Here is a 16204-nt window from a genome sequence, read left to right as displayed (position 1 = left end):
ATTATCAGTATTAATACTATTTCACATGAGTCATGTTATACTTCCTTCTTTATAGAATAGTATTTTTGAAGTTTATAATGCCTCATTTTATTTTACTAATTTTTTATATATCTATCTCTAACAGCTCAGTTCTCATAAAACTATAAAATTTCCAATACTGTCAAACATGTAAGTAATAAGTCATATTATATATTTCCTGTCCTTCCTTTCTCTCAGTCTTTTATTGCTCTAGTCTGGGTTGTGTTCTGGGCAAAATTCCCTGATCTTAGATTCTGAATCTCCCTTTCCTGTTTTATTCCCTTGTTTTATTTTTATTGTAACACATCCTCTGATAATTTCCTGAAAAGGGATGAACAAAGTAAATGCTTTGTGACTTTGCTCCTCTGAAGATGTTGGTATTCTGTCCTCACATTTATTTGATAGTTTGACTAAACACACAACTCTACAAGGAAAAGAATTTTTTTTTTCTTTTCTTTTTTGGTGCTGGGGATGGAACCCAGGGCCTCATGTTTTACACTGAGATACTCAGCCCTCTTTCAGATTTTTTTTTTTTTTTTTTGCATGGTACTGGAGTTTAAACTCAGAGCCTACACCTTGAGTCACCCCACCAGCCATTTTTTTGTGTTGGGTATTTTTGAGATAGGGTCTCTCAAACTATTTGCCTAGGTTGGCTTCGAACCCTGATCCTCCTGATCTCTGCCTTCTGAATAGTTAGGATTATAGGCGTGAGCCACTGGGGCCCAACCTTCTTTCAGAATTTTGAAAGCATGTTCCACTGTTTTCTAGCTCCCAACTAGGTAACTCTAATTACAGTCTGACTCCTATTCCTTAGACTGTATGGTAGAGACACCTTGTGCTCAGCAATACCTACCTGGTTTGCCTGCCTGTTCTGAGCATCTGGGAGGACTGTACATTCCAACTCCCTAGCACTGAGGAAGATCCAGAGGACTCATGCTAGCAAGGGCCAAAGCATTTAATTAGAGAGAGAGGAGGCATTTTCTGCCCTTCCTATCCCCCGATCCCCACCATTACAGGAACTCTAGAAACATGTGTTGAGATGGCACATCTAGATTCTGGAGTGACAATGTGGAGCAGAATGTTCTCCCTGCCACGGACATGTAGCAGATGGCAGGAGTAAAAAATAAATGTTTGTCAAACTAAGCCATTAAGATTTCAGACTTTCAGAGGAAAGAGGAAAGGAGAGAGAAGGAGGGAAGGACTCAGGGTTTATTTACTACCATACTATAATTTTGCTTGTTATAACTAATGTGAAACCCTTTTTTCTTTCTGGAAGTTTCCAGAATCTTCCTTCTAGCCCTGGTGCTCTTAAACTTCATATCCCTAACAACACAGTCTCTGTGCCCCCTTCTTTCCTTAATCCTGGTGAAATCCATACAACATAAAATAACCATCTTAAAGAAACAAATTACAGCATTTAGTACTTTCACCATGTTATACAACTACCTCTCTCTCTCTAGCTCTAAAACATTCCCATCACCCAAAGGAAACCCTACAACCATGAAGCATTTATTTTCCATCTCTTATTCTCCAGGCCCTGAAAGTCATCTATCTGCTTTCTATCTCTATGCTTTACTTTGGATATTTCACATAAATGAAATGATACAGTGTGTGACTTCTGAGCTTAGTATAGTTTATAATCTTTTAAAATAAATTGTGCTGAGCATTCAGTATACCTTTTCAGTTTACAAACTCATTATCTTTCAATTCTAGGGAACTATCTTTTATTCTAGTTAATTGATAAATTCTATTCTTACTCTCTTCTTCTCCCACTCTCCTCTCCTCCCACTCTTGAATTCATTATTCACATGCTAGATCTCCAGAATAAATTCTTTAATTTTCTTAAAATTTCTTTTCTTTTTTTTTTTTTTTAAATGGTGGTACTGGGGTTTGAACTCAGGGTCTCATGTTTGCTACAGCAAGAGCTCTACCACTTGAGCCACTCTCCAGCCCTTTCTATATCAGATCTTAAGCCTTGATCCTCCTGATTTCTACCTCCCAAGGAGTAAGCTATCAGTTTCTAGCCTTTTTGTTTTGTTTTTCATCATAGTTGTTCATTTTCTAGAATATTTACTGTTTCTTCCCTCACTCTTCTACTGACTTTAAAATCTGGAATTACATTTTTACTTATCAAAAAGTTATACTCCATAATTAAAAAAAAAAAGCACAATCTCTATTTTGTTTCATCCCTGAAACATTTATCTTTCAGAACAAGTTATACTTTTAAAACAGTTTTCTTTTGCTTCCTACATTTTTCCTGTTTCTGCCCTAGTCACATTTTGTTTGTTTGTTTTATCTCTTTCTCAATAGTGAATTTCCTCAAAAGTCTGGTCATACTGGCTATTTTTATATTCAAGGATAAGGTAATAAAATGCTAAAAAAGGTCCATATGCATGTACAGGGCTTGTTATTTGCTGAGTAGCACCGTGGCAGTTTATGGGGGGGTCATTAATTGCCACCATCAGTGAATGTTTTGTCTTTGATCAGTTTCTCTGGAGTGGACTCATCTAACCTTCCTTCGAAGGAGTGTAAACCTAGTGAAGAACATTTTGATTCTGTTTACAGGCTTTCTTTTAATTCTCCTTTTTTGTGGGGGGTGGGTGGGATTGGAGTTCGAACTCAGAGCTTTGCTCTTCTGCCACACCTTCAGTCCATTTTACTCTGGTTATTTTTGGAAATGGTGGTCTCTTGAACTATTTGCCCAGGCTGGCTTCAAACTAAGATCCTCCTGATCTCAGCCTAACAAGTAGCAAGGATTATAGATGTGAGCCACCAGTGTCTGGCTTTCAGTCTTTTTGGACAAGAAGTCTTAGCTGCCTGCATGGACTGGGAGAAGGAAACGAGGCTCAAATTACTCCTTCAATAAACTTTCAATCTTGCTTAAAGCACCACCATGCACTCCTGCACTTCCTCAGAGATATTAGTGCTTCTGCTACCTTAACCACAGACTTGGACTTGGACTGTTTTTGTTTGGTTTGGGGTTTTTCTGGGTTTCCTTTACCTCTCTTTAGGCCTTTAGAAAAGAGTAGAAACCCAAATTTCTTATCACTAAATTATCTGTTTAATATCTTTTAAAGTTGTGTTGATATCTATTAACTGCTGTAGTCTTTTCTCCTATTCTTTTTGTCCTTGTGACCTTGTATGGTCTTTCATTATGAATGGGTCTATTCGCCATACTTAATTAAGTTTTTGCCGTCCTTTTTAAAACTAATCCTTTTACTACTTACCCATTCCTAGTTCTGTGTTTGCTCATTCACTGCCTCTCTCTCTCCCCCCAACTATAAATGTGTATGTTAGTCTTTAAGATTTCTATTAACAACAAAAATTTTTCTTATGGCTGTAACTCCCTGCTACACTTGAATATTTCTAAATGCTGAGGTCAAGTCTAGCACTCTCTCCTAAGTCCCAGAACCTTATTGTACAACTTACTTTCTAAACATCTTTATCTAGAGATCCTACACGGACTTTTAACTAACTTAATTTTCCTTCCCTTCCTTTCTCCCAAATAGGTTTGGTATCTCTCCTCTCTAAGCTTCTATAACTATTTATTCATCTCTCTATAAAGGTATATTACAACTACTCATTATGTATATCTTTCCCAACATATTATAAACCCCTTAAGGGAATGCACTAATTCTTTCAAATATTTACTGTGCATCGGAATTACAAAGATAAATGTGATAAATCTAGGAGTTTAGGGTTTAGTGAAAGTAGGGAAGTTTTTTTTTTAAATTAATTTCTTAATTCCCAACATAAATCTGACATCTAAGAGGTATTCACAAATGGCTATGGCATGAATATAACAAATAATAAAAGAGTATAAATACAGACTTTGAAAACTCTTCTGATCTTTCTCTAGTACACTGAAGATCTAAGTACCAACTTATTTTTTAAAATGTACACACACATCAGAAGATTGCAACTTACTGCTCAAAACTCTCACAGTTTGATAAAAACCTCAAATTTTTGCCATGATCTATGAGGTCCATATGATCTACCCAAGGGTCAGTCAACTGCAGTCTCAGAAGGGCCATTTAGTAAATAAAGTTTTATGAGAACATAGCCGGATCCATTCACTTACATATTGTGGTGGTAGAGCTGAGTAATTGCAACAGACTATAGCCTAGATAGCTCAAATACTTACTATCTGTCCTTTTATTTTTACAAAGGCATTTGTATCATTTTAAAAATTGAATCTCAGTCTGGTATTATCATACAGTTCCCTTCTATCTCACACACTCTCTCCATTTACACGTACAACGTAGTGATTGCTCCCTATCACCTTATATTCTTCTATTTTTCTTCAGTGGACCTAGCATTACCTAATATATTGTTAGTGTATTAGTTTTTGTCTCTTCAAGAGAATGTCAACTCCATGAATGCAAGGGTTTTTTTTTTTTTTGGGGGGACAGTTCTGGGGTTTGAACTCAAGGGTAGGCAAATACCACCTGACCCATTCCGTCAGCTCTGCTGGGTATTTTCAAGATAGGGTCTCACAAACTATTTGCTCAGGGGACTTCAAACCTCGATCTTCCTGATCTCTGCTTCCTGAGTAGCTAGGATTACGATGTGAGCCAGTGGTGCCTGGCAATGCAGAGCTTTCTTTGTCTTATTCATATTTTTAAAATATGTATGCTTTTGAGACAAGGTATCACTTTGTAGCTCAGGTTGGCCTCCAACTCTCTCTGGAACTCTTGATCCTCCTGCCTCAGTCTCCTGAGTGCTAGGATTACAGACATGCACCACCATACCCAGGTTTGTTTGTTTGTTGCTGATGATTCTCCCGGCCTCCCTACCTCCTGCTTTCTTTAGTTGGTGCTAGAAAGCAATCCCTTGTGTTTGCTAGGCTAGGATTTAGTTAAATCCCTAGTTCTCTTTCTTTTTTTAAAAAACTTCCTTTTATTCAGGGATACTCTGGAGAGCTAGTTATTAGTTTTCTTCTGTCTTAAAGTATGTATTTATGATGAAAACTAACACAAAACAGCATGAAGGTACAGAACCTTCATGCCTACCGCTAAAGCCACACAAGTTCTTTCCAGTCAAAACTTTCCCTCACCCACAAAGGTAACTACTATCCTGGCTCTTATGGTTTTGACTTTCTCATATTTCTTTATAGTAATCACATACCCAAATATATATAACTAAATATAATTTGAGTGGTTTTGAAATCTATATAAATGGAATACTACAGTATATATTCTTGTGGTTTCTTTCATCCAACAGACCACTGTGTATTTACCCATTTGACTACTGAAAGTCTTTTGGATTGTTTCTAGTTTTGAACTATTGTGAATACTGATGCTATGAACATCCCTGAATTTGAACCTGATTAATGTGCTTGAGTATTTCTGTAAATAGGTAACTTACCAAGGTAGAAGTGATGATATAATAAGTTTGCCAGTTACCAAGCCATCCCCTATACATTTTAGTCAAAAAACACACTGTAGCTGCAAAAACTGTTAAATCTTTCCAAAAACTGAACAGAAGATAACAAACTTATTTCTTAGTTTATAGAAATAAACTACGTGTTAACTATATACTATGTGTCATAAAATAAAAACAAAAAACAAGGCAAGCAAAGTGCTCAAAACAAGCTCAAAGGGAGCACAGGTATGCCAAGACTAGATAGAATTCTTAAAGCCAAAGACCTATTTTCCCTCACAGGACAATTACAACTAATTGAAACAAATAGTACGGACTACTGATACACTGATGTCAGTTACATAGGGATCTGACAGACTGAGGTATTAGAGAACTACACAATCTGCTGCTATAACTGCCAAGTTGAAAACTATTTCAAAATTTCAAAATTGGGTTTCATTCAGTAATATTATGATTAGAACATCAAAATGTGCTCGATACTGGTTTTTGTTTTGTTTTGATTGAGACAGGGTCTCTTTTTTTTTTTTTCTGAAGTGTAAAGTGGAAGAGTCTATTCAGATAGAAAAGTGTAAAGTGGGAAAGTAGAGGTCCCAAAGTTGGAGGGAGGGGTCCAAAGAGGGGAGGGACCGAGACAGGGTCTTTCAAAGTTCCCCAGGCTGGCCTCAAATTCTCTATCCTCCCAGATTACAGGTACATGCCACCACATCAGGCTTGAGATAAAAATTTTTAAATGGCATATATACTGGTAATTAAAAATAAGACAATCTCTAGATGTAAAAATATTATTACTCTAGCATGAACTGGCTTTCATAAAGCTAGATCAACTGGCTTTCAATGTCAAAGGGCTGGAAATAAAAAAGAAAAACAAGTTACTCTGACAAAAAAAGATTCTACTAATACCTCTCCATGATTCTACCCAACAGGTTTTCTACCTACTATCTAACAAATACGTCTGTAGGCGAGGTATATAAATGTGATCTCAATTTAATTTCCTATTAATCCTGTAAAATAGGTATTACCATTTCTTTGTAAATGAGGGAACCAGGGTTTAAAGAATTTAATTTGCCCAGAATCATACTGCCAGAGAAAGACCACTCAGGATTCTGATCCAATTCTAACACTCTAAGTAGAAATAAACTAAAGGCACCTAAAGGTCATGATAAGGCAAATACCAAAAGTACATTGAGATTAACATCAAGATACAATCAAAGTAAGAAAACACAACTAGTGTTCAAGCCAGTAACTAATATCCCTTCAGAGAGTGGCAGCTGGCAAGTCAAAACAGCTTTAGAACCATATGAGAGGCTCAGTATTCCAATTTTAATAATGCATACACTCACAAGAGTATTCATCTACATAATGAAATAAAATTTAGTTAAAGCAATTTTTATAGGTTCTTTTTAATTTTATTTCCTAAGATTTTTTTTTTTTTTTGGCAATGCTAGAGATGGTAACTAGGGTTTTTGGCATGCTAGGAGTGTACTGAGCTATACTTCCAGCCTTAGCTAATGCAATTTTTTTTTTTTTTGGTACTGGGGTTTGAACTCAGGACCTCATACTCATGTTTGCTAGGCAGGCGCTCTACTGCTTGAGCCCCTCCACCAGCCTTTTTTGTGTTGGATGTTTTCAAGATAGAGCCTTGCAAACTATTTGCCCATGCTGGCTTGAGCCACTATTCTCTTGATCTCTGCCTCCTGAGTAGCTCAGATTACAGGGATGAGTCACCAGCATCCAGCAAGGCAATTCCTGATACAGAAGATATTTTACCTTTTCAAAAAACAGCTCCAGAAGCTATTTGTTCTAAAACATAAGAAGGAGGAAAAATAAGAGGAGAAAAAAGGATTTGGAATTTAAGGATGGATTGACAATAAAATTAAATGGATCAGTTTCAAAAACAGAAACAGATTTTTTTTTTCCTAAAAAGAAACAGTCTACATGCCAAAACACTACTGGTATGAATATAAGACTATCACCTATGTGCAGTTATACTGAATAAAAATCTGGAAGAAATGTGAGAAAGCAGGCAGCCTGGAGAAATGATAGGTATAAATAACTGACCCTATATACTTCATACTAGTAACCCTGTATACTAACAACCCTGTATACTAGATCAAACATGCTAAGAACACAGAAATAAAAGAATTAGTAACATCTACCTTACAGAGTTTCTTCTAATAGAGACATAAAGTACTGTGAGCAAGGAACCACAAGTGTTTTCTATTCTTTGCTACAAATAAACTGCTTTGACAGAGAAATAAAATTTTTAAAAATAAAGGTTATAAATCTGTTTCTAGTAGACTATGTAATTATAATAATCTTGAGATTGTTCAGAGGCTGACTTCATACAGGAATGAAAAGTAAACACTCAGTTACCCAGCAACACTGATTCAACGTACTCCTCCAAATAAGGCAATTTCTGTGTGAGAGCTAAGCCCTAGCAAGGACAGAAAGAAAGAAGCATACAGAGATAGTGACTGTAATTTCGAAATGGGGTGAGGGGAAAAGAATTTTTTGAAAATCAGGGGAAAAAAAGTAAGACATGAAATATTAAGAGAATTAAACTTTTGCCTAAGAATATAATAACAATAAAATCAGTAAACATGGACTAAGATATGAGGCTCAGGTCAAAGCACTTGCTAACTCATCATCAAGAGGGAGACGCCCCTGGGGGAAGTGCACTGTTTGCCTCTACAAAGTAAACCTCAGAGGGAAGTTTCTCGGGCAACCAGCAGTAATGTCTCTGCTCTCATTAGGACAGACAGTAGGAGAGAAATGAAAGGGAGAGGCGGCAGTTCAGATAAAACTGTCTTTCACTATGCCCATGAAATGATAACAGGTCTCTATGTCTTCAGATTCTCCACCTTCTCCCTTCACCTTTTCACTCACTGTACAAGCTAATTAAGTAACAGAATTCATAGACATGTATGAAACAGATTTAGAAAATGCACAATTTGTTAGCTCAGAAAGCACCCTGAGGAGAACACAAAAGTCTCAATGTATCCATGAAGCTTACAAAGTAAACCAAAGTAACTAGAATTTGCATGGAGTATGGAATTCTACCTAAACCAAACTCATGTTCTCAATCCTTGAGGAGGAAAATGTTGCTAAAGCCTTTTAGCAAGTTTTACTGAAGTTATTTGGTAATTCTAGATTTTACATGGAAAAGTCTTCTTTACACAGAATATTTACTTTACAGTTTGGGAATTATGCAAAGGTTACATTTAAATCTGTCCAAAATCCAATCTCTGCCTGGGATTAAAAGCTTTTCTCCAAAAAGATAATTTTTAAAAAATCTTGTTTTACCATAAAAGAAAAACATTTAAATGTGTTCCAACTCTTATTTTCACAAAAATCAAATTGTTCTCTTATGGATTCATACATATAAACTGAAATATCTATCCATATATTAAAGACAGAAGTGAAGAACTCAAGAGAAGTGAATTACTTGCCTTCTAGTATTAGAAGGTGAATTTATTATTATTATTACTATTGACAGATCTGGGATTCAAACTCAAGGCTTCATGCTTGTTAGACAGGCACTCTACCACTTGAGCTATGCCTCCTGTTCTTTTTGTCTGGTTACTCTGGAGACAGAGTCTCCCTTTTTTAACCCATGCTGGCCTGGACCCTGATCCTCCTGTTTCTATGTTTACCGTCGTAGCTCATAGGATAGACAAGTACCACCACTGCAAACTAAAGCAAATTTATTCTATATAAACATCAAGTAAATCATGAATGTAGGCTGGAGGGGTGGCTTAAGTGGTATAACACCTTCCAAGCAAGCGTGAGATCTTGAGTTCAAACCCCAGTAACACCACACACACACACACACACACACACACACACACACACACAGAGAGAGAGAGAGAGAGCGAGAGAGAGAGAGAGAGAGAGGTATTAAACATTTGCTATTTTTTTAAGAGTATAAACAAGAATATGAAATAATACTGCACACTGAATATATACGTTGTGATCACAATCATAAATCAGTTTAGGATACCGATCAATGAAAAGAGTATCAAAAATTGTGTGTGTGCTTGTCATTAAGTAATTCCAGATTGTTTAAAAAGTGCTTGGAATGTTTACTTGAGTAAGGCATTTGTTGAATTTGCCTTACTTGTGATAACACTCATCACACACGATAATTTCTATAATGGCAGCTTGCCATAAAATAATGAAACATGCAAATCAAGCTACAGGTAACCCTCACTATCCCAATTCTGGCCATCTAGATTTAAGGAATCAAACAGATTTGGAAATGTTTGAAAAACAACTGGAACTAACTGTTGCTACTTTCTACCTAAAACTCAGAAACCAGATTCCAACTATAAGCCTCTCTCTGGCGTTTAGACTTACAATCTAAACTTTTACTCTTTGCACTTAGAGACTCAATGGATTCAGATGACCAGGAATATTTGTATATTTCCCCCTGATTTTTGGCCTACCCTTTAAACACAACATGGGACTTTTTTTTTTTTTTTGGTGGGAGTGGGGTTTGAACTCAGGGCTTTGCTCTTGCACAGGCGCTCTACTGCTTGAGCCACACCTCCAGTCCATTTTGCTCGGGCTATTTTGGAGATTGGGTGTCTTGTGAACTATTTGCCTGGGCGGTCTCAAACCCAAGTAGCTAGGATTATAAGCATGAGCCACAGGTGCCTGGCTGATTTTTTCCCTCCATGTATTACATGTTTAGTATTTTCCCATGTAATTATATAGTCCTTATGAACATTATTTTATTAGCTGTCTAATACTCCCACTGAAGGAATTTGCTGTAATTTATATAACTTCTATACTCTTAATGCTTATTTGGTCTATTCCCCCACCCCTAGCATAACTATGATGCACCAACAATTTCCAAATAGCCTTTTCTTCATTTAAAATGAACAGTTTTGTGTTAAAATTATAACTAAATATTTTCTAATATTACTTTAAATGAAATAACAAATTAGATACAAAATTTTCCTATGGGGGAGAGGTGACCCAAACACTGTACACACATGTGAGTAAATGTAAAAACAATAAAATAAAAAAAATTTAAAAAAAGTTTTCCTATAGAAATTTTTAAGCAAGTGATAAGAAGACTAGTAATATTTACTTGTCACTGACAAGTAAAAAGAGGATTTTTGCAAACTGTAACTCAGTAAAACATTCTTTTGATAAAGCATTCATTTATTTGGACTCAAACTATAAATTTCAAAAGTTCAAAATAAAAATAACTTATCAAAGAATGATCACATGTAATAAAAGTATAAATCTTAGGGTTGGAGGTGTGGCTCAAGTGGTAGAGTGCCTGCTTTGTAAGCACAAAGCCCTGAGGTTCAAACCCCAGTCCCACCAAAAAAAAAAAAAAAAGAAAAAAACAAGTATAAATTTTATTTTAGATTATATATTACTGGTTTCAGTGGATACTAATTATCTTGCCCAAAATCCCTGTGCCAATGTCCTATGAAAGTGAGATTTAGTAATTAGAAGGTAACAAAAAAGATGTACAAATCCTGGGTTTATGAGTTTCGTAAGGATAAAAATGTCATTTATTAAATACATTGCATTAAAGTAATCTTAAACTTGTATTTAATATTATACCATTTAAAACTGACAAAACCAGAAGCTCTTCTAAAACCTTTAATGAAATTCCACATTTCCTTAAATATCTCTAAGGAGTATAACATTTGATTTGTTGAATTTATGTTGAATTTATAATTACTAGGTATGACCCTTATAATACTTAATGCTATGAAGTTATAGATGAGGGGGACCCACATATGTGTGTACACCCACAAAATGCAATTTTACATCTAAAAATTTGGAAAATCACTCATTTCAGAGAGAAAGAGAATAGGAAGAGAAAAATGCCTGAGAGTGTTTGCCTAACAGGAAAAAATATACATATCATCAACAAATCTCTACCTGGTAACCTTTACTTGTCATTAATAAGATGGAAAGACTATCACAACTTTTTGATTATTATAGATTTTAAAAGCTTCATAATTTTCAAATAAAAAGGAATTCACTCCCTATCCCCTTCCCCCAAATACTCAGGTTTGCTCCCAGGGCCTTGTACTCGCAAGGCAGGCGGTCTACCACTTGAGGCATGACCCCAGCACAAATTCACAGTACTTTTGTTAAGAATTCGGCAGGAGTCTAAATCACCTCCAAAATCTATCTTTAAAATATTCTTTCTTTTCCTTTATTTTTGGTGTGTGTGTTGTGCTAATGTGAAATGCTCAGCTCCAACTGTGAAGGCAAAGGAATGAGTATTTTTCTCAAAAGGGAGAAACAGAAAACAGTATGAAAGGTTCATTGCTACCTAAAGATGGCTCTTTGTGCACTCAAACTATAACATATGCATTGAGATCCTCATTTTTTTTCACTTTTTAATTTTAACCCCTGACTTCGGTAAAATCAATGTGAAAAATACTCTGTACTCACTCTGGCATTCTATGAATTGATGAATAAAAGTGCAGTCCCCGCCACTCTTTGAAAGCAAGTGCTCTAATAAAGAAAGAAACACCTTTAAGGACATATTTTGTTGCTGTCTTTGAAGACCAACAGCAAAGGTAGGAAAAAACTGAAATGTATTAATATGGGTAACTCTTGAGTAGAACTAGTAATAGCTGAATATATTTTAAAACTAAAGCAGACACAGTTTGAAGTTAAAGTTAAATGACTGAAAATTGTGACTATATAATCATTAATTTGTACCCTGAAAGGTTAACTTTTAAAGGTGCAGTTTTTATCCAAAGAGCTAAAAACAAAAACCCACTCACATATATTGCTTTAGGAAGCTTTCCCCATTTCAAAAATACCTTTCTGCATTAGAGCTTAACAAATACTCTTAACTAATTTTAATTTTTATATTATTACTAGATTAACCTTCAAGTGTATGTTCTCTAACAGTCCCTCTTCAAAGCTATCCATCTTAGTTAAGAGGCAAAAGGTAAAAAATTTAAGAATACCATAAAATACTACCTTAAAACTGTTACAAAAAACTGATGCAATATTTTTATTTTTACACTTTCTCAAATAATGGAGTCTCTTAATCTATATCTCACATACTATTAAAAATACTTCACTGGTTATCTCTGCCCAAATGATCAAAATCAGTTTCTGTAGATTTTAAGATAAGAGTTTCATAAATGGCATTGCTCAAGTCAAAGAGAATTTAATTTTGAAAAAAAAAATACAAAGCTCTACCTTAGTGTGGTTTAAGAATTTTAGTTCTTTTCTTAAAATAATCTTATTTACCTTGATTCAAAGAGTTAACATCTGAATCTAGATAGTATTTTTCAATTACATATTTGCATCTTTTAAGTCCACCAAATAGATTTTAGAGGTATCATAATATATTCCAACACAATGACTAGCTGGGTAGTGTGAAAGTCCTACAACCTGTGACCAAGGACACATGAACCAGTACCATTCTTACTGTGGAACCCTCCTTTTTCTTCTCCATTTCAACAAACCCACCTCTCAATTATTTCAACTCTGCAGAAGAGGCAGATACCTCCTATTCTGATGGTGCCTCATCCTCTCTTGACATCCTTCCTGTAAACTGCCTTTTTTTTTTTTTGGCAGTACTGGAATTTGAACTCAGGGCCTCACACTTGGTAGGCAGGCACTGTATAACTTGAGCAACTCTGCTAACCCTGTTTAGTGCTGGGTATTTTTGAGATAGGGTCTCATTAACTATTTGCTCAGGCTGGCTTCCAACAGCAATCCTTCTGATCTCTGCCTTCCAAGTAGCTAGGATTACGGCTGTGAGCCACTGGTGCCTGGCATACCAGTGCCTTTTTTACCTCCCAAATTTGTTATTATCCTTTCTCTAGTTACATGGTGTACAGAGACTCCACTCTATCATAAACCATCAGAATATGACAAAATATAAAGAAAAAAAGACTGATGCAATTCATGTTCTGGAGAGATCAATGCATTACATACAAAGAATATAATATAGAGATACAATACAGCCCCCAAAAGAAAAAAAAAACCTACTAACTGCAATAGAAACTTCAAAATCAAGAAATTTAAGTAAACAGAATTTGCCAATTAGAGCCAGGTAAAACAGGAGTATTCAGTAGATTAATAATTGTCAAGATAAGTAGTTCTTTTACATAAATTCTATCTGAACTCTGATGACATTGTCAAAACTCAAACAATAGAACATCATGTTAAATATGAAAACTCATTTGGAACCAAATTTTAACCTAACTAAAAAACATTATGAAACTTATCTGAACCAAACTTTGGACCAATATCAAAGGACTCCACAGGGTACTTACAAAAACAGAATATGCTATCATTGCTCACCAACCTAAAAAATCACCTTTTTATCTACTCTGGTTTTAGTTTCTGAACTCTACTACTAAAATATTTACTACTCTGATTTAGATAAAGTCTAGAATTAATATAAGATAAATACATGTATCACTTCTATAAAGACATCTTTTATACACATAAGAGAAAAGGCTTAAGAGTTGTATATGTAGAGGATTTTGATCATGACACTTTTAATAACCTAAAACTTGAATTCAGGCCTTTCACTCTGCCAGAACCACAAAAGATACATGGCACTGATAATCCAAATGCATTCAAATATTTGCTAGAGGGAAGACAGGTATCTGACACTGAATTGAGTTTAAGAATGTAAAATAGACAAATATGCAAACATAGAGACTGATTCTATTAAAACATGTTTTATTTATACGTGAGTTTCCTATAGATTTTGGTTGTTTTATACCTAGGTTGTCTGATACTACAGCCATTAGTCACATGTGCTATTAAACTCTTCAACTGTGGGTAGTTTGAACAGGGATATGCTAAATGTAAAAAATAAATGTACAATGATCTCAAACACTTAGTAAAAGTAATGTGACATGTTTCATTAATAATCTTTGAATACTGGTTACCTGTTGAAATAATATCTTGGATACTATGAACTAAAAATATATTATTAAAATTTGTTTTACTTGCTTCTTCTATTTTTGGCTGAGGGTGAAAGTTGGGGTTATTATGGTGGGTTTTGACCCCAGCATAGCTGCTCTATCCACCTGAGCCACATACACCCCTCTCCCAGCCTCTTTGCTTTAATTTGGTTTTCACACAAAAGTCTCCTACTTTTGCCTTATGGGGCCTGAGTCCATGATCCTTCTTCTTCTTCCTTTTGCATAGCTGGATTACAGATGTGTGCCACTGTGGTTTTTGAGATAGGGTCTAACTAACTTTTTTGCTCTGGCTGGTCTTGAACTGCAATCCTCCCATCTCTGCCTCCTGCATAGCTGGGATTACAACTGTACACCTCTTTTTAAAATTTTAACATTGCTATCAGAAATTTTCCTAGCAAGTACTATTCTACACTCTAAGATATACTTAAATTATACTTATTAAATAAGATAGGAAAAGTTTATAGCACAAAATCTGTGCATTTAACACCTATATTAAAGTAATTTAAAAAATGAAATTCACTGGAAAAATGTGTTAATTAACATCCTTAGACATTTTTTAAATATTCTCTTACAAAGTATATCTGGTGTTCTTTCTGTTTAAAGAGTGATTTTAGTTTAAAAAAAAATCACAATATCACAATGAAACCCCTTATACAATAACTATACAATTAAAAAGAAAAATTACAGATATTATGACTGTGGACTTTAGTAATATTGGAATACTTGGGAATTTGTTATTGTAAGTGATTCATAATGGAGTAACTCATCTTACTCCATTGTCCATTCTGTAACTAAATCTGGTAAAACTGTGTAGATACAGAAATTTACTATTTAGTTTCTTTAAAGATATCCTAATAGTCACTCTCATACTACTAGACTTATCACTACTACTGCCAACAAAAAAAACCCCAACTACATTTAAATGAGAAAATGCTAATTATAGCATAGAGTTGCCCTTAATGATCTAAAATACCTTATTTAATTATAAACAAAGGAGTCTACAACTATTCTACAATATAAAAATAGTGTACTACTATTCTTCTAAATCACTTGGAACTGGAAAAATTTTACTCAGTAATTTGACAACTATAAATAGTTTTAAAAAAATTCTGTATTTAAAAAATGATTCTCTTAACTGAAGAAACAGAAGGTTGTCTGAGTTAATACTAACACTATTAATAAATACATATTCAAGTCAAGAGAGTGATGGATTTGGTTAAAAAGTGTACATGCCAGAGAGAAAACAAGCAAAAATAATAACAAAATATGAAATAAAAAAATGAAATAAAAAATTTAAGTAGGATTTTATATAAGTTTGCCAAATATATTTAATGAATAGCAACTGGTAATTTTGGTGCTATGAATATAAACTACACCTTTAAAATTCTCTTGTTGATAATCAAATTAGAAACTTAAAAACATTAATGCATTTTATAAAACATACATAGACTAGTCAAATAGGAATGATAAAAGAAGTTTTTTCTTGAGTTCTTAAATTCATTATAAATGCAATATTGAGTCTTAACCTTACAGCTACAGCTCACATATACATGATTAGCTGAAACCAAACAAAAATAAAACAAAAGAATCCACCTCCTAACTTTATCAGAATTTGCTGCCCAAGAATTATGAAGATATCCCCTGATACATGGAAAAAATATTCAATAAGAAGTTCTGGTATTGACTTAACTTCTGTGTAGAAAAAGACAGGAGGCTGGAAATGTAGCTCAGTAGTAGAGTACTTGCTTAGCATATGCAAGGCCCTGGGTTTGATACCCAAAACCATTAAAAAAAAAAAAAAATATATATATATATATATAAACAAAAACCACAAGATGATAGGCACACAGATCAGTATACAA

The 16204-nt window shown here is 34.6% G+C and overlaps 1 protein-coding gene across 22 annotated transcripts in view; it reads right to left on the bottom strand.

The window, feature by feature from the left end:
* Slmap (sarcolemma associated protein) overlaps nucleotides 1–16204 on the bottom strand; it is a 149738-nt gene that overhangs the window by 39471 nt on the left and 94063 nt on the right. For 11 of the 22 annotated variants that reach the window (XM_020161643.2, XM_020161563.2, XM_020162162.2 and 8 more), the window contains one exon: nucleotides 11830–11892. The exons of the other annotated variants lie outside the window; for them this stretch is intronic. In XM_020161643.2, coding sequence (XP_020017232.1) covers nucleotides 11830–11892 — 63 coding nt within the window. The remainder of the gene's footprint in view (nucleotides 1–11829; nucleotides 11893–16204) is intronic. 22 annotated transcript variants of the gene reach the window in all.

This window comes from Castor canadensis, chromosome 10 (genome assembly GCF_047511655.1).
Source record: "Castor canadensis chromosome 10, mCasCan1.hap1v2, whole genome shotgun sequence".
Lineage (NCBI taxonomy): Eukaryota > Metazoa > Chordata > Mammalia > Rodentia > Castoridae > Castor > Castor canadensis.
Note: the sequence above shows the minus strand (reverse complement) of the source record. Positions and strands in the feature narration are given on the sequence as shown.